This window comes from Toxotes jaculatrix, chromosome 10 (genome assembly GCF_017976425.1).
Source record: "Toxotes jaculatrix isolate fToxJac2 chromosome 10, fToxJac2.pri, whole genome shotgun sequence".
NCBI classification, from domain to species: Eukaryota; Metazoa; Chordata; class Actinopteri; family Toxotidae; genus Toxotes; species Toxotes jaculatrix.
In genome coordinates this window covers 28,616,281-28,634,415 of record NC_054403.1, presented here as the reverse complement: position 1 = coordinate 28,634,415, position 18,135 = coordinate 28,616,281, and the positions used below count along the sequence as shown (strand labels likewise).

General features: G+C 49.3%; 2 protein-coding genes across 5 annotated transcripts in view; one reads left to right on the top strand and one right to left on the bottom strand.

The window, feature by feature from the left end:
- Positions 1 to 3,494: 3,494 nt before the first annotated feature.
- Positions 3,495 to 16,001, bottom strand: slc44a1b (solute carrier family 44 member 1b). 4 transcript variants are annotated; one of them, XM_041048047.1, is made up of 16 exons: positions 15,903 to 16,001; positions 13,826 to 13,915; positions 12,114 to 12,256; positions 9,817 to 9,953; positions 8,879 to 8,972; positions 8,611 to 8,780; positions 8,438 to 8,527; positions 8,170 to 8,327; positions 7,733 to 7,919; positions 7,256 to 7,424; positions 6,713 to 6,869; positions 6,424 to 6,507; positions 6,204 to 6,341; positions 5,800 to 6,036; positions 5,613 to 5,711; positions 3,495 to 3,990 (listed from the first exon to the last, which is right to left on the bottom strand). In XM_041048047.1, the coding sequence occupies exons 1-16, from the start codon at positions 15,957 to 15,959 to the stop codon at positions 3,967 to 3,969; spliced, it is 2,034 nt and encodes a 677-aa protein (XP_040903981.1). In that variant the 5' UTR covers positions 15,960 to 16,001; the 3' UTR covers positions 3,495 to 3,966. The 4 variants fall into 4 exon arrangements, with proteins under 4 accessions (XP_040903981.1, XP_040903980.1, XP_040903978.1 ...); XM_041048046.1 differs by lacking the exon at positions 15,903 to 16,001 and adding an exon at positions 14,333 to 14,676; XM_041048044.1 differs by lacking the exon at positions 3,495 to 3,990 and having other exon boundaries at positions 4,394 to 5,711; positions 15,903 to 15,983.
- Positions 16,002 to 17,644: 1,643 nt separating this feature from the next.
- abca1b (ATP-binding cassette, sub-family A (ABC1), member 1B) overlaps positions 17,645 to 18,135 on the top strand; it is a 29,744-nt gene continuing 29,253 nt past the window's right edge. The window contains exon 1 of the mRNA XM_041047519.1: positions 17,645 to 17,724. The gene's annotated coding sequence lies outside the window, so the exon portion shown is untranslated. The remainder of the gene's footprint in view (positions 17,725 to 18,135) is intronic.

Genomic DNA, 18,135 nt, shown 5'->3' with positions numbered 1-18,135 from the left:
TTTAAGAGGAAAACGCTGAAATAAAGGGTAACCCTCTGTTTAATGGACGTCAACCAAAAAACATGTGTTTAACAGTCAGAATCTTTGTCCGTATCTAAGATCAGATTCTTTAAATCCGTTTGAAAAAGGAGGACACTGAGCGAATTCATTAGCTGAACAGGACCTGGTCGCAGCAGCTGTTCGTAAACTTGTTCTCGTTCTGACGTCAGTGTTTACTGTGGAGTTTACACACTAAATAGTTCCTGTGTGGAGATGAGTTATTACTAACACCCACTAACTGCAGGTGGAGCTGTTGTGTAGCTAACTGAGCTAACAGACAGAGCTAATGTTAGCTGACCCGTTCAGAGTGAATGAGGTAACGTGGTTCATGATCAAAATGCTAACAGTGTAAACTGGGATGATGTCGACCATTTCACGAAAACAGCACTACAAACAAACTCAAACTAAAAAACGCAGCGACTGAACTCTATGTCGCTTTTAACGTTAGCTTAACCAGCTAGCTTAACCCGTGTCCCCGCTCATTCTGAACAGTAATGTTATCCAGGTTATGTTATCACAGGAGATGCTGCAGTGACTTCCTGTTACACAGCTGATTGCTTTTGATTGGACGACTCCACAGGTGTTTCCTACTTGCTGAAACGTTTAATACATTTTGTTGGCGTAGCAAAGCACGAGTTTAAAACTAACGAGCAGTGACTGAGAAGTTGGAAAGGACGTTACTGAGTTCAGACAAAGTGAAGAATTTATGAACAGCTGCGGAAACACGGTCCAGTCACAGTTTACAGACATTACAACACAATTAGTTGATCAACTGATTGGTCAGTCGACAAACATTTTCTTTCATATCTGATTAAATGTTTATGTAATTTCGGAAACTCTTCATTTATTTCCTAATAATTTCCCAGAAGCTTCCTGGAAAATGAGCCATGTCATGTAATCATCATGTCAACTGGTACATTTACACTCAAATCCAGTGAACTGTTGTGTAACAGTTCCTACAGTAAGCAGGCAAAATCTACCCAGCAACAGGGGTCACATGATCCAAACCAACGTTTTTATAAATGAGTCTGAGATCAGATTTAATGATTTCTAGTGATTTAAGTTTGTTTCTTTTGGGGATGTTGTGTGTGTGTGTGTGTGTGTGTGTGTGTTAACATCTGAGTTACATACATTTCATCTAAAATACTTTACAGCTACTTTAAACTGACATCAGTGTTGGATGAACTCTCATTGTTTAGTGCAATTAGTTCTCATGCTCGGAGCATCGAGTCCTGTGGCCACTGACTCGCTGACCATCAGGATTTCATCATGCTCTTTATGTTTCAAAGTCCAGAGTTTCTGCACACAAGTAAACTACACGAGGAGACGTTCTCCACACTGATGTGATTCACGTGAAGGGTTCGATCTTTCTAACCAGCTCTCAGATAAGCTGCTGGGTCAGATTTTTGGAGGAGGAGATGATCAGTTTGGTTTCGTGCTGCTGAAACTCTCAGACTGCTTTTACCTTTGAAGAGAAAGAGCTGACAGGAGGTGGATGATGGGAACAGTCGCAGCCTAAAACCCAGCTGAGCCAATCAGCTGCACCCGTTACATCTCAGGAGAGAAAAGCAAAGTTTGTAACCGCACAGGACAGAGTTCAGAACCACAGCAACAAACCTTTCACTGCTCTTTAAACCATCAGACTGAGGCTGAATCCAAACGTCCAAACCTCCAAACTCAAAGCCAACTTTCAGAAAATGGTTTCCCGCCTTTCTTCCTGTGTGAATCTGAGCTTATTCAAAGAGCTGCAGTCAAAGCTCAGACCATGGAAACGTGAGAACGTGCTGGAAACCTGTGTTTATATGAGGACGTTCCGTATGGATCTGATGCTTCACAGTACCAATCAAACCAATCCCAACGATTCAGCCTGAGAATATTCCAGACTTCACTTCATCAATAAACTGAGACATCAATGGAAAATTCAGGTGTCTTCAACAAGTAATATGGTACATCTTTTCTGTTCGTTGTTTTCTCTCTCTATTTTGATCCCGCCTCCTGACTGCTTGGATCAGCCAATCGGATTGTTTGAAGCACAGGTAAATGTGTCAGGACATACAGTATATTCATTTCTGGGTCGCAGATGTTTGCTCAGTGCTATGAACCAAATTTCTCCCAGTAACTGAATCCAAGTCTGGAGTTTGGACGTTTGGATTCAAGCTGACAACAACAACAACAACAACAAGGCAACGTGTTGGGCAGCCAGGACAGGCAACAGACAACGAGTTGCCTCAGCCCAAACGCGTGACAGAAGAACTCAAAGGTCCACTTACTGACTTTTCTCTGAGCTTTCAGCTGCATCTCAGGGTCCCGGGAGATACAGAATCCAAACTGATCCAAAACTGCGACGGCCACTCAGGTTGCCCAGTCAGTTGCTTTGTTGGACAGTTGGACAGTACGAGACTGTTGAACATTAAACCTCAGACAGTCCAGTCGTTGACGTGCTTGACATCAATATGTTAACCTGGAGCATGTTGAACAAACAGGAGGCAGGAAGACTTGTTGTTGTTGATGTGGTCACATGATATATTGTGTTTTATTGCTGACTGTCTGGACTCAGACGTCACCTCCACAGGAAGCTCCGCCAACACACATCCCACCTTCTTCTTCTCTGGATTTTCAGTGGACACAGCCGGGACTTTATGTTGTGGAGGTTTTCGAGCGTGACGAGGAGATCGACAGTCGTGTCCTCCATTATCATTGTGGCTCTGCTGCCCCCGTGTGGACAAGAGGTCAGTGACCTCTGACGGAAGCTGAGTTGGAATCTGTCACGAGCGTCGCACTGCGAGCAACACGTCAGCATGTCAGGTCTGATGAAGCTGAGCAACGTTCAGCAGGTCTTCATCAGCTGTCTACAACCTGATTTCTGATTTCTAGATTTTAAAGATTTTGTTTCTATGGCGACTGGTCAGTCGCCATCAGATGTGAACTGGAGTAAAGGTCTCCGTTATGATTTCACCACGTACTCCAGTGCTGCGTCTAAGTACAGTTCTCCTCCGCTACTTTATACTTTCACGTAATGTTTGTAACAGCTAATCCCAACTGATTAGTTAGCAAGCAAGTAGCTGTGCAGCTACTGTAGCCACAGTTAGCTAACCCACAGCCTGGCTAACATTACGTTAATGTAACGTTACGTTACGTTACTCACTGTCTTGTTTTTTGCGTCCGTACAACGTTCAAAGAGTTTTATAGTCACGAAGACCTGAAGACACACGTTACCTTCCTCGTCAGCTGGTCTGTGGACCAGTCGAAGGAGGCCGACTATGAAGTCAAACTATGTCCAGCTGCTACAACTTAAACCAGGAGTCACATCCAATGATATTTAGTTATAAATCACTAATCAGTCAGGTGTGTTGATCAATTTGCTCGCAGTGCGTCACGTCAGACTCACATAACAGATCTGATCCTCTGACCGATGGACCAGCAGCAGCACAATCTGTCTGACCTTTGACCTCCATCCTCTTATCTCATCCACCAATCAGATGTGAAGCTTTGCAGCTGCTGCTCCACTTGTGCACAGATGCGGACTCCACCCCTCTGATGACATCGCAGGGCTCCCGGTCCAACATGGAGTCCGGCTGGAGCGCGTCAGTGACCCGCAGGTCGTCTCCAGAACCAAAACATTCAGAAAAAGAAAAAGTAGCTTCGCTGAAAAACTGTTAGGAACTGAAGTGTGAGCGATGAGTTCAGAGCGAGACCAGACGCTTTAGTTGTATAAAAAACGACATCACTACGAAAAAATGCATCAGCCGGTTTAAAATCTGCAGCGCTTCAATATAAAGTGCTTCATTACATTGTTACGTTTTTACAGTTTCTTATTAAAATATCGTTTTCCCTGGACTGAAACCATAGTAAACATGTTACACGTTGGTAAAAATAAACATTTGGAATGTCTCTGTTTTTTTAAGAAGTCCCATCGGCTGATTTTGGTCAAGCTGAACTCGTCCCCGGAGCCTGAAACACAAAACGAGTCCTCTTGGTTAAAGCTTTCACAGTTTTTCATGACGATCAAACACACAGGGTGAACGATGACGGGTAATGGAGATGAGAACAGAGCATCATGGGAAGTCAGGTGTTTCACTCAGACTCAGAGTGGAGTCCACCACCACACAACACACAGGGTTTTTAAACTACTGGTCCCTGAAATCAAACATGAAAGAGCCCAGACCCCTGATACACAGGACGGAGATTCAGAACTACAGGGTCTCTGTGGTGCTTTGTGTGTCTTTGCGGTGGACTTGGGTCTCTGTCATTGTGAAACCAGGAGGCTGAAGTCAGACCTGATTCTGCTGGATCTTAGTCCTCCTTCATTCCTCCTCAGAAAATTGAGCCCAGACTCCAGGAAGAAATTCTCCAGTTTTATTTATTTTTCACTTTTATTCTTCAGCTCATTCAAACTAAATCTCATTTCCCTGCGTCAGTGGTTCCAAACCCGAGGGTCAATTCAAGGCGCTGTGAGACACAAACTGCTCTCAAACAGAACCAGGTTTGTTTTTCTCAGATGTTTCTGTTTCTCTCAATGAAACTGTTCAGCAGCACTGAGGCAGGTTCCTGTGTAGGCTAACAAGCCAACGTGGAGGTCTACAGGCTGACCAGCAGCCGGTTCAGGACCCAGCAGCCGGTTCAGGACCCAGCAGCCGGTTCAGGACCCAGCACAGTTTTACTCAAACTCCACAGAGGTGATTTTTTAAATAACTTTGAATGAGGCGTATTTTTAATTAATTTAATTTTTAATTTTTAAGAGGACGAGCATCAGGACGCAGGAAGCAGCTGCTGTTCACAGCCTGATCCTTGGTCTTTGACCGTCTGTGAGAACTCATTCTCTGACGGACACCGTCCTCCTACCCAGCATCCTCTGCTGGACCCTCTGATCACACAGAAGACTGATCCAGCAACAGTTTGAATTTGGAATAAGCGGCGACAGGAGCTGCACTCAGACAGTCTGCTGTTTGCTTCGAGGCCAGAACTTGGACCCTGAGTGTTTCTGTGCTGAGTCCGTCTCCTTAAAGCACGGCGGTGAGAGAATAAGGCCAAACACAAAAACACAAATGAAGCAGCAAAGTAAAAACAGAATGGAAAAGTACAAAGATACAAAAGTAAAAAATCAGTTACAAACAGAAAGTGGACAGAGTTTAGTCCCAGGTGCTGAGGACTGAGGATGATGATGGTGGTGATGATGATGGGTTAGCATGCATCAGTGTTCATCCGATCAGCACGCTCAGGGCCGTGTGTCTGTTAGCATGCATCAGTTAGCACGTTTGTTAGCGCGCGGCAGTGACGGCAGCTGATTTGGCGGAGGGGGCGGGGCTCGGCGTGTGCAGCAGACTGACGAACAGGAAGAAGGTGGACGTTGGCAGGTAGATGCAGAGGAAGAGGACAACATCCTCGCTGAGACAGAGGACAAAGCTGCTCTGCTCCGTCAGCACCCAGTCCACCAGCACCCCGACCAGCAGGTAGTACACCTGGAACTCCTGGAGCTCCTCCCACTCCCCCCCATCCCCCTCCGGCCCCGCCCCCACCTGCTCTGATGAGCTCTTCTGCCTGGCCGCACCCCCTCCTCCACCGCTGTCACTCACCATGGGCTTCATCTCCGCTCCCTCTGACACCGCCTCCTTCACCCGGCTCCGCCCACGCTCCGCTGCCCGTTCCAGGCGCCGGCTGCTCTCCATGAACTCCTGTGGGTCCAAATTCAACAGGTGAGACAAAGAGACACCTGAGCTCCATTTAGTTTCATACCAAAGTTTGAGCCTGCTGCTGTCTCACCATCAGAGCTTTGTCCATGAAGAACTCCTTCCCCGGAGTGCCGTCGTTGTACTTGGTGTCAATGGCGAAGCACAGGAAAAGGACGTCCACCACGATCTCAAAGATGGACAGGAAGCAGTGAGCCACCAAGAAGGAGAAGAGACACACGATGATAAGCGGCAGCAGCCACTCGGCGTAATCCCGCTGGTAGTTCAGGAGGAGGACGCCGGCGAATGCGGTCGACGTCACGATTAGGATCTGAGGACAGATTTAAAGAGGTCAGAGGGTGAGGGACAGAGACTTTACTGTGACACTCTGATGTGGAGCCCCCATCGGGTTTAACCCTGCGACTGCTCTGAGACTGAGAGTCTCTGACTGCAGAACCATTCCAGACCTGGGAGGAAACACCAGGTAATCCACCTCACCTTCCCCAGGAAGAGCACAAAGTCTCCAACGGCGTTGATTGTGGCGACGCGCAGAGCGTTTTCCACCAGGATCACGAAGGCGTCACGTGCAGACGTGCAGAAACTGGTGCTGTTGATGGCTGTGGCTGCATATGCATTCTGAGGGGGGAAAACCCAGGTGAGACAGGTGAGACAGGGGAGTGGGTGACACATAAAGCCAGCGGGGCGGGATGTCTGTTACCTGATTGAGATAGTTCAGGCACTTCTCCAAACACCACAGGCAGCAGATACAGGTTTTCAGCAGACAGCGAGCGCACACATTCTCCTGAAACAGAGCAGATGAAACATTACACCTGCACCACCAGAGGGCGGCGGCAGCCTGTCCCGGGGCAGGTGAGTCCCACTCAGACAGGTGAGTTCACCAGCTGCTGCTCTGGGATCAGTCAACCTCACTGCGTCTCCCTGTGAGGTTTAAATAAAGTTTTCCTTTCAGTGTATCAGCAGTCGGTGTAAATAAAGCTTTGTCGTACCTTCCCTTTGAGCTGGTTGTGGATGTACATGAGGATGAGTCTGGGGATCTTGACCAGTGTGATGATGAAGGATCCTTTGGCGACAGTGCCCAGGTGATACCGGACCAGCCTCAGGACCGAGGACAGGATCGGGGTCACCGGGAGTCGGTTCTTGTCCCTGAAATATAAAGTCTTCATTAATCCGGTTTGACCCTGGTCTGTCGGAGACCAGGTCTGTCTCACACAGATTCAGTCTGATCTGAACTGTGCTCAGAGGGTCAGAGTCACCGGGGACAAAACGTGGACGCTGTCTGTCCTGTTCAGTCTGAGGCAGCAGTTCACTGCAGCCTCTTGTGGCCGAAACGAGAATTACAACAACAAACACAAAAAAATCACCTGCTAAAACTTCACAGGTGAAAATCATGAAGGAGAACTCCGATCAGACCGGATGGGACCCGATCAGAGGACAAACACAGCGACTGTGACTTCAGTCTGATAAACCACAGCTGTTTGTAAACCAGGTTCTGAAGGTGTGTCACAGGTGTGTCACAGGGGTGGACTCACTTGGTGAAGTAGTATGTAACCACGGCTCCGGCCACAGTCATCTGCTGACAGGCCAGAATGAACTCGCTGATCCAGACCAGACCCACGGCGTGGTACCAGGTCAGGTACTGAAGAGGACCCGTCAGTCTGAACTCCGTCAGCCCTGTCTCCTCATTCTGGACCGGGTTTCCTACAGGGCCACAGGGACCAGGACCCAGAGGGGACAGAGAGACACAGCAAAGCATCAGTCCGGCCGTCTCACCGGCAGAGGACAGAACGTCTCACCTGCAGTCTGAGAAACGTCTGCAGGGCTTCAGGCTCTGAACTGTAACATTCTGGATCTTGATCAAACTCTGGTCACGATTTAAGAGGTTTTTTTATGAAATGATAAAATGAACTGAAATGAAGTGATGAAAAAAATCTGAGAACCAGTGTGTCCAGTAAAACCAGTACACCGACACGTGTCACGTGTTCAGACGTTTAAGGGTTCAGACTGACCGGTGGTTCCCAGGAAGAGCAGGACCAGGATCCAGTAGATCCAGAAAAGCAGGAGGGCGAGGAAGGTGACGAAGGGCTGCAGGGTGAGGAGGGGGAGGTGGATGAAGACTTTTCCCGCCACGTGGAACAGAGCGATGGTCAGAGCCACTCGTTTCCTCATGAACAGCATCAGCAGCAGCAGGATGATCTGAAGCAGAGCAGCTGATCAGTGGCACGTTTCATTTACAGACACGTCTCACTGTCCCAGGAACCGACCCCAGAACCTCACCTGGTTCACCTGACGTTCAGGATGAGATTATAGTTCTGGACTGGTTCGGTCAAACCTGACTCAGACAGTCAGGATCCCTGCTCCCAGGGGGTCAGGACCGACACACACCGACACTCACTCACACCGACACACATCGACACTCACTGACACACACTGCAGATTTACGTACGGTGAAGACGGTGGCGGCGACAGCGTAGACGAGCAGCGCCTGTCCACTGTCCCTGTTGATGTCCACCTCCTCCTTCACCTCCTTCGCCACTTTAGCGGAGGTGTCGTTTCCGTACAGCCGGTGGTCGATGTAGAGCCACCAGAGGACGCTGGTCCCCGCTGAGAAACACAGGACAGACACACTTCCTGTTTGTCCCTGTCTGAGCTTTGGTGCAGCAGAAAAAGACTCAATGTAAAAATGCATTTTGGTTGACAGGAAGTGACCTCACCGAGGGATCCAAGGACAACCAGCGAGGTGAGGATCCAGATGAGGACAGCGGAGATGTACCGAATAATCACCATGAGGATCATAGAGAGGACTGACAGACAGGGGTCAGAGGTCAGAGGTCAGAGAAATCACATCGCAAATGTTAGTCAGTGATGATGCGGAGCTGATCCTCACCCAGAGCGAGCACGCACAGGCCCACGATGATCTCTTTACTGGCGGCGACGCCAGCGATCAGTCGGTGCAGAACGCTGTTATCGCCCACGAACGTCACCACGGCCTCCGCAAACTTGGCGTAACAGGAAATATCCACCGGAGTGCAGCGGTTAAACACCGGCAGAGGCTTACTGAGGAGAGAAAGGTCAGAGGTCAAAGTTATAGGTCAAAGGTCGGACACAAAGAAGAAAGAGATCCAGAGGTGTCTGAGATAAACAGCTGGATGTACCTGGGTGGAACAGGAAGTTTGGGACATTTAGAGAATCTCTCAGGTAGACCGGGATATTTGTGACCCGCTAACTCGTAGGAACACAGCTCAGAGCCTGAAACACAAACACACACAGGTTAGGCTCCACCCACACAGCTGACGACATCATTTCCTGAACCAGTCACAGAGCTCCAACAGAGACACGTCACTGACCGACCAATCAGATTCACGTCCAGCACAAAGTTCTGTTTCACTGAGCTGTTCCTATTATTCTGCCCATTCATCACTTTTCTTCCTCATTCAGCAGCTGATCCACTGACTCCAGGGTTAAAGGTTAAAGGTCAGCTGCTTCCTGTGTAAATCTGTGACAGTGGTTCCTTTCATAAAAACATGGCTGCCAGCAGAGCAGTGAGGTCACATGATCAAACGTCACGTTTCGACACGTTTCTGTCAAACACTGAACGGAGTCAGAGCCGGCGGAGGACAAACGGAGCAGAGTGGCACCAACCGTGCGCCGGGACGACGGTGTGAACGCTGCCTTTGTTACTGTACAGTGCGTCAGTGTGTGCGTGGACAGTGGCGTGCTCTGATGGTGCGTCTGCAGACATTAAATCATCATCGTGAAGAGACGGCGAGCGCTGGGCCAACTGCTGACATCACCGCTTCCTTTATGACCGACCACACGCACACACACGCACACACACACTGTGGTCTGGTCAGTACATCCAGTGTAATACTGTACACACACTCACGGAACATTCAGACATTTCACCTGGTCCACACCTGGTTCACACCTCAGCAACCTTCAGAAACCTCTGTCTTTTACCATGGAAGACCATGCTTGTCCTTCTGGTCAGTGGTAGAAGACACCACACCAGAGCGGACTTCCCAGGTCCAGTCTGTTGTGATGTCACCTGTTCAGGTGTGTTATGAGTCACGTGACAGAGCGATGACCTCACCATTAAGCATGGCGAACCTCTTCAGGTCCTGGTACGTCTTCAGCTCCTCGGTGGGACACAGAGACACACACAGAGCCATGGACTTGATTTTCCTCTGAACGATGTCGATGTTACATGGATCCAGGAAGAAGACAAACCTGCAGCAGACAGAAAGAACAGGAAGTCACTAAAGGTCAAAGGTCAGATAGCTGGCAGAGCTGACTGTGGAGCCAATCAGGTGACTGATGGGAGGAGAGTCTCAAGAGCGCACACACGCCACCTTCAGACGGACTCGTCTGAGTAGAGCGAGTACCAGGTACACCTGGTACACCTGGTACACCTGGTACCTGCACTGTGACGCAGAGCTGAACTAACTTCCATTATCAATGAATCTGTTGATTTTCTTTTGATGAATCAACTCATCAGTCTGTGACATGTCGTGAAGAATCAAGGTGACGTCTCCGGATGTGTCTCATTGGACACCATCAGAGACTCTGACAGAGAACTGAGAGATGTGAGGCCAGTGTTTGTCATGACTAGCCCTCAGGGGGCTGGTTTTGGAACTCTTTGGTGGACTTTTGGACATTTTCAGTTTCAGTTTAGTTTTATTTTGGAAAGTTTAGTTCTCGTTTTACTTACTGTCTTAGTCTGTAAATTATGTTATGTTTTTGTCTGGTGTCTATATTGTCTTGTGGGTTCCTGTTTTATTTTGAATTCACTGCCCTTGTGTATCTGGTCTTGTTTTACTTCCTGTCTTTGTCTTGTTTCCCGCCTTTGTAATTGTTTTCCCCGCCCTAATTGTTTCCACCTGTTTCCCCTCACCTGTTGTGTATATATAGTCTGTGTTTCCCCTTGTCCGGTGTCAGTTCGTTTTCGTCTCATGCCGTGTCCCATGCTCTTGTCCCATGCCCTTGTCTCATGCCCTTGTCTCGTCACGTCTTGCATCTCACGTCAGGTTGTGTACTTTCATTAATCCCCAGGTCAGGTTTTGTATTAATTTGTCACTTTGTTTCTTGTTTAACCTTTTCTCCTCATTAACAGTGATTTTGTGTTCACGTTCTCTAACTTTTGTATTTGTGCCTTCTTCCCCTTTCTGGGTGATCTTTGTTGTCTACTTTGTTAGAACTAAAATTATTATTTTGGACGACGTCTGAGGGGTCGTGCGTTTGGGTCCTAGTCCTTGCCTCCCATAGTCGTGACGGTGTTAGTGTCACATGAGTGGACCATGGACCAGTGACTGTGACTGAGGCTCCTGCGTGTTCGTGCTGTTCACGTCTGACAGAGCGGCTGCAGTAAATCGGGGCGGGGTTTCGACAGGTTCACAGGTAAAGGTTCTCCATCAGACTCGTCCCCCGGGTCCGTCCAGCTGCTGGCCGGACCCGGCTGATCCAGGAGCGTTTAAAGTGCTCGCAGTGAAAACAGATGATTTCAGAGCAGAATGTCAGAATGTGGACGTGGGACAGACACAAAGACTCTGCAGTGAAATCTGCTCCCACAGCTCCAAGAATCTGAGATCACACACCCTCAGCGTGTTCATGATCACCTGACTCTGCCCGCCGCCCCACAGGTGACCTCTACACTCACTGTGATTCATGTGTTCATCCTCACTGTGATTCACACAATGAGAAAAGTGTCGCTCCTCTTTGATGATGAGACGTTTCTGTCTTCCACCGTCCACCTGTTTCTTCTGTTCAGAGGAACGATGATGATGTGTGCCCCGCCTCCTGCCCGCATACCTGCTGGGATAGGCTCCGGCTCCCCGCGCCGCTGACGGAGTGCTGAGGCGTGTGTGTGTGTGTGAGTGACCGAGAACTGAGTCATAGACAGATGTGTCCAGATGTGAATGTCCCACTGTGATAATGTGACACTGTACAGTGACACGGCTGACACTATTACATCACCTGAGACTTTTCCTTCAGTCCACACAGTGATTGATTAACTGATTAACTGATTAATCAATAATCAAACTATCTGTTGATGTCCGAACTAACTGATCTGAGTAAAAGTAGGTCTGAACACCTGAATCCACATTTTATCATCTGCAGGTGTGTGTGTGTGTGTGTGTGCGTGTGTGTGTGCGTGTGTGTCTGTCAGCAGGTCAGCTGATGACTCACAGCTCTGCACAGTCTGTCAGCACAATCAACACAGCAGACTCCCACAGGACCATGAACGCACCGTGTGTCCAAGTACCAGGCTGAGCCAGTTAAACAGAGTACTACAGTAATACAACAGTAATACTACAGTACTCCTACACAAACGGAGCAGCTGACACACAGAAAATATCACAGTGATAAAACTGAACACAAACTCAGACTCACTTCCTGTCGGTGTGGTCGAGGCCGCTGAGCCGGACGCCTTCGATCTGTTCGTTGCGACGTCCGCAGGTGTTACCGTAGCTGTCATATCCAAAGACGAGGCGAGCGGCGCCGCCGGTGACGATGGTGAAGCCACAGATGCCGCCCTACGTGACAGAAAAACGCCGGCCGTTAGTGAGATTTCACCGGCACTGTCCAGACACCTGAACATGTTCATGGTTAATAACACAAAGTAACTCGTGTTAACAGCAGGAGCCATTTTCATAAAGTTGTAAAAGGTTTGAATCAGCAGGCTGATCGCACACTTCCTGTCCACCTGGGCTACTTCCTGTGCTTGAAGTTCACCTGAGCGTCAGAGAACCGACAATCGTCCTCTTGAACCTGTGGACGTTGGTTTGATCTCTGATCATTAGTGATGAATCGTATTGATATGTGATTTTCCTGGAACTGGTTGGTTTATTGGTAATCGATCGTCGTCCTGCAGCTCCGGCGACTGACCGTCGATCACATCAGTGAACTCTCACACTGTTGGACCCGGCGGGTGTTTGGAATGTTTGGAATTCTGATCGGTTGTTGCTTTGAGGCTGATTAATCCATTAATCGATTGGAGTTTGATCGTGTCTCCTGCACGCACAAACACAAACTGAGCCTTCGTGAGTCCAGCTGCAGGAACAGCTTTGTCCCTACAAGGAAACATTGTGGGTGGTCCAGCCTCCGTCTCCGTCCCTGCTGCTCCGTCAGCAGAGGAAGAGCTGCTGAAATCTGTAGCACCAACGCACAACTTCCTTTGTCACCAGGACACGGCCACGCTCACAAAAATGAGACGATGGACACGACGGCTGGCGGTCGCCCGAGCTTCCCTCTGCGGCCACAGGAGGACAGTGGACGGCGACGCCTTCATCACTGACATCACTTCCACCTAAGACTGACACTGACTTCAGGTCAAACATCATCTGGATGATTGGGGACTTCTGATCGAACACAGCGAGGCGTCGCCTTCGTGCTCCGACGTTTCACAGACAGAAAACATTTATCCAAGAAATGATCAGCAGATCAATGGACAACCAATCAATCAATCAACCAATCAATCAATCAATCAATCAAACCAGCTCCGGCTGCTGAAGCATCGACGACTCAGGATTAAAGATCTGATGTGAGCTCACACCTCAGAGGCCAGAGTGACCCGGACCGGGCCCCGGACCTACACCACATGTGATGCAAATCAGTTCAACACACGAACAAAAAAAAGGAAGCAGAACTAATAATAACAACAATAACAACAATGATGATGATGATGATGATGATGATGGTTATATATCAGTCACTTTACTTCTGCTTTTACTTTTGATCCTTTAAGTACTGTAAAGGATAAGTACTCATAGTACTGAGTACTTATACTGAGCTATGAGTTTGAATGAAGGACTGTAACCAAGTATTTCTACAGTGTGGTACTTTAACAGAGTACTGCAGAGTACTGCTGTGAGCAGGGTCAGCAGACTGAGACACCAACATGTCACACGCATATTATATTCAGATACTATGGCATTATCACCGTATTATTACACAGTATTAACACCATACTATCACAGTATTATTACTGTATTATCACCGTACTATCGTTGTATTACCACAGTACTGTCCCTGTACTATCACAGTGTTACCACAGTACTGTGGTGTGGATGCTGTAGTAATGATGGCGGGTGTGTTGTTGTTACCATGCCGACGCAGAAGACGGTGAAGAGCAGGAACCAGGGCAGGTCCGTGCAGCTCCGGTCCTCCAGCGGTCTCCATTCTCTCTTTGTCCTCTGAAACACACAAACACACGGTCACACCGAGAGCGGAGCCGGGCCCGCGAGACCCCGCTGAGCCGGTCTACACCTCCCCCCGCGCGCACGCTCCGCCTGTCCCGGCCTGTTAGCTCGGCTCCGTTCGGCTCGGCTCGGTTTCATCACCAATCTTATTACCCACAGCTGCATTGGACCGGAGCTCCGGGCCGGTTGTTTACACGATGGTCCCGTTAGCAGGCCCCGGTGACCCGCCCGGGAGGAGCTAATTGGATTACGGCTCCTGGCTCTAATCCCAGCTCGGCCCTCTCTGCTGCCCGGGACAGGTTTCCCTTTCACGGTGAAAAAAACAAACACGCACCGCTACTCTGCTGAAGGGCACCGGGGGGAGGGGGGGCGGCCCCGGTACCGGGCCGGGCCGGACCGGGCCGTGCTTACCTCCGCGCTACCGCAGCATCCCATTGCAGTCAGGGTGGACGTGCCCGGAGCTTCACGGAGCTTCACGGAGCCTCACGGAGCTTCAGTTCAGCAGCGGGGTCTGCAGCCCGACAGGCGGGGGGAGGACACGCACAGCCCCGCGCGCTCTGCCTGCATGCACTCACTGCGCAGCGGCGCGATCCCGGAGGCCGAGCCCGGAGCGGAGACGATCCGACGGTCAGACTGACGGCTCCTGCCCGCTGTGCATGCTATGGTCGGTGCCTCCTCCGGTTACCGTACCGCGCGGGGATTAACAGCCGAGGATTTGTCCGCCACACTTCCTGGTGGGCCGTCAGGTGCAGCGGCCATTCATCTTATTGCGCATGCGCAATTGGCGCTCGTGCCGGAGCGGAGGACAAATGTTTAACCGGAGCCGCAGGTGCAGTGCCGGAGGCGACCACTGAGTGGAGAGTAATGACGGGGTGGCGCTGTTTCCCGGGCTGGAAAACAAAGAGCGGTTTGATTCTGCTGCGACTTTTCTCTCCGAGCTTTTATTCTGTTTTTATCTCCCTGTGTTTCCTGTCAGCGCCACTAACACTGTCCAGCACATGTACATGCTCTTAGTCTTATTATCCTCTGTTGTTTTTGGCTTTTAAATGGGAACAGCTGACAGGAAGTGAGGAGAAGGACGACAGAATAAGGAGAAAGCTTCAGATCAGAGAGGTGACAGGTCACAGTGGATGAATCAGTTAATCAGCTGATCATTTCAGCTGATCAGCTCTGTTTGGTTTCTGGGGGTCAGCAGCAACAACTAATTTTGTTCCTGGACCCCCCGGGGCCCCTCAGGAGCTTAAACTGCTTCTTTTTTCCAGTTCATTATCAATAAAATCTATTTTAAAATCTGTTCTGTTCCTGTTGACCTTTGACCTCTGTAGAGGGCGTCAGTGTTAGGCAGTAGCTCAGAACGTTAGAGTTCGTGTCCTGACTCGCTCGTACCTGTTCCTGCTCCGCGTGGTTTTACCTGTGACAGTCACTGCTGAGCTGATCTCAGAAACAGGTGAAACTCGAAGGTGATTCGTCAGATGATTGATGACAAAGAAGGAAAATCAAACTCAGATTCTCTGATCTTTAGGTGAAATATTGATCATTTGATCAGTGACTGGAGTTTGAAATGAAATGAAACAGAAACATGAGGTTTTTTTTTTTTTTTTAAACGTGTGCGATGAGATTTAATCTCCACTGTAAGTACAGCTGCTCGGTCAGTGTGCAGCGGTGGACGTACAGAGACAGAGGACTGACTGAACCGTCCCACTCCGACAGAGACAAGGGTTAAAGTGATGAATCAGTCTCTCGCTGTCAGTTTCTCGTCCTCAATATTTTTACTGTTTTTCCAAGGAAAAGACTGAAAATGGAGGAAAACCATGTAAATGTGGACAGAGATGTGTCCCAGTCAGTGTCCGAGTAAATGTCCAACAGCTGTTACTGAGACAAAGACAGACTGTCTGACAGAAGAAGGTTTTTTTTTTTAAGTCAAATATTCAAATAAAAAACATGAAACCAGAGAAGAAACTGCTGCGTTATCATCCTTTACCTTTTTCCTGAGGCGAACCTGCTGCTGAGAGCCGGAGGACAGACGCTTCGGGTCCATGTTCCTGAGGACAGTCCTGCTGGGTCCTGGTGTTTCTGTCAGACTGAGGACAGAAGCAGTGTGGGTCTGATCAGCCTGCAGAGAGCACAGAGAGCTTTTGTCTTATTGTTTACTGTTGTACCAGGCTGGACACTGAGTGTGTGTGTGTGTGTGTGTGTGTGTGTGTGTGTGTGTGTGTGTGTGTGTGTGTGTGTGTGTGTGTGTGTGTGCATACAAACAGTGGATTTTCAGTCAAACTCAGCAGGAAGCTGATGTTTGTCTCCTCAGCCACAGAAACTTCATTAAACTGATCATTTTCTCAGGTTGAAGTTTCAGTACCATTTCAAAATAAAGTCCTACGACTGAAGTGTCAGAAGTAAAAGTCTTTGGTGTGAGACATGTCCCCAGGGACACTTTTACTTCTGTCTGACTGGTTTTTCTTTGTGTGTGAGCAGCTTCATTGTTGATCACGTGGTTTACATGAAGACTGAAAAGTGAAGAATCGTCCAAACTGACAGACACACACACACACACACACACACACACACACAGGATTCACACAGACCAGACTGTGATGGTCGGAGGATGAACCCAGGTCCAGTCTCTGACGGCTGAAGGACAGAACCAATCAGAGCGATGCTCAGGATGAGTCACAGAACCAGTTCTGTGCTGAAATACAGGTCTCAGGTACCTGTACATTATAATTCAAAGGCCACGCAGCTTTATTTAAATAGCACGTTTCAAACACAGCTTCAGCCCTGTAACCTGCAGATGTCCTGACCCACAACACCTGAGCCCCTCGCCGTCTCAGGACGTCACATGGTCACAGGACAGAACTGTACAGGACAGCTCGGACCAGCTGCACCTGGTCTAGGTTCAGTCTGGACGACAGGATGGAGAATCACTGCTCGCTGTGCTGCTGCTCCTCCACTCTGAAGGCAGCTGTCACGCAGTTTAATTTCTGTCCACCAGAGGACAGTCCAACACAGCAGAGCCTCGGTCCTGAGTCCAGCAGCTGATCTGGAGTTAGACTCACAGTTTGATCCCAAGGTCCCTGATCACAGATCACAGATCAGTGCACGTGGAGCAGCTGCAGTAATAGCAGCAGCACTAACTGTGTTTATAACTGTTCCCAGTTCAGCGAAGTTTCGCTCATCAAACGTAACGTGAATAAACATAAAGTTCCCTGAATCAAGGTGGAAAATCTTTTATTGTGAAACATCAGCTGGTTCGTCTTTTATTGTGAAACACCAGCTGTTCAGTGACCGACATTAACCCCTTCCTCTGGCCGTGATTCCCGACCGGAAATCAGACCAGAGTTCAGCTTACAAAATAAAAGCTGCGTCATCAGATTCTCGTGAGCGGAGCTCAGAGAGAGAGAAACGGGATGTTTTTCATTTTATTTCATAAAATCACTTCCTCTGTTCCTCAGCTCTGTGTTTATGTTCTGTTTGTGTGCCGCCACAGTAACTGTTACTAACTCTGCAAACATCTCACCCGATGCTGTTGTTTTTATTGTTGCTCATAAACAACAGACAGATGCGACATGTGTCTGTCACGTTCATTCACATCCACGTGTGTTTACTGTAGCTTGAGACCGCTGCTCCACAGGAGCCCATGTCCTTTATTTTGAAACGGCAGAGCGGAAGCGGTGTGATTGATTGATTGTGTATTGACGCCACTCGGGTTTAGTCCCGCGGCTGCAGCTCGCGGTGGAGCAGAAGTTGCTGAGTGAAGGTGGAGGAGGAGAAGAGTCCGAGAGGCTGAAGCGCGGCACCGACACACGGTATGTAAGCTTTCTTCTCCCGGGTTCACCTGAGTTTCCAGGTGCGCTCCGCTCCTCGCGGCTCCGGCTCTTTGTGGAGGGTTTGAAGTCAAAGGAAAACAAAGCGGCTGAAGTTCGGTTTGAACTCGTCCATCATGTAAAGCGGCTTCGCTTCTGCTGAAACAGACGGAAAGTTCAGAGTTTCTGTGGCTCAGAGTGAAAACAGCAGCACGAAGCCGAACCAGACCCTGCTGCTGTGAGGGGTCCGGCCCGAAGGGGTCCGGGTGTGTGGGGTCCGGCCCGGAGGGGTCCGGCTCTGTGGGGTCCGGGTGTGTGGGGTCCGGCCCGGAGGGGTCCGGCTCTGTGGGGTCCGGCCCGGAGGAGTCCGGCCCGGAGGGGTCCGGCTCTGTGGGGTCCGGCTCTGAGGGGTCC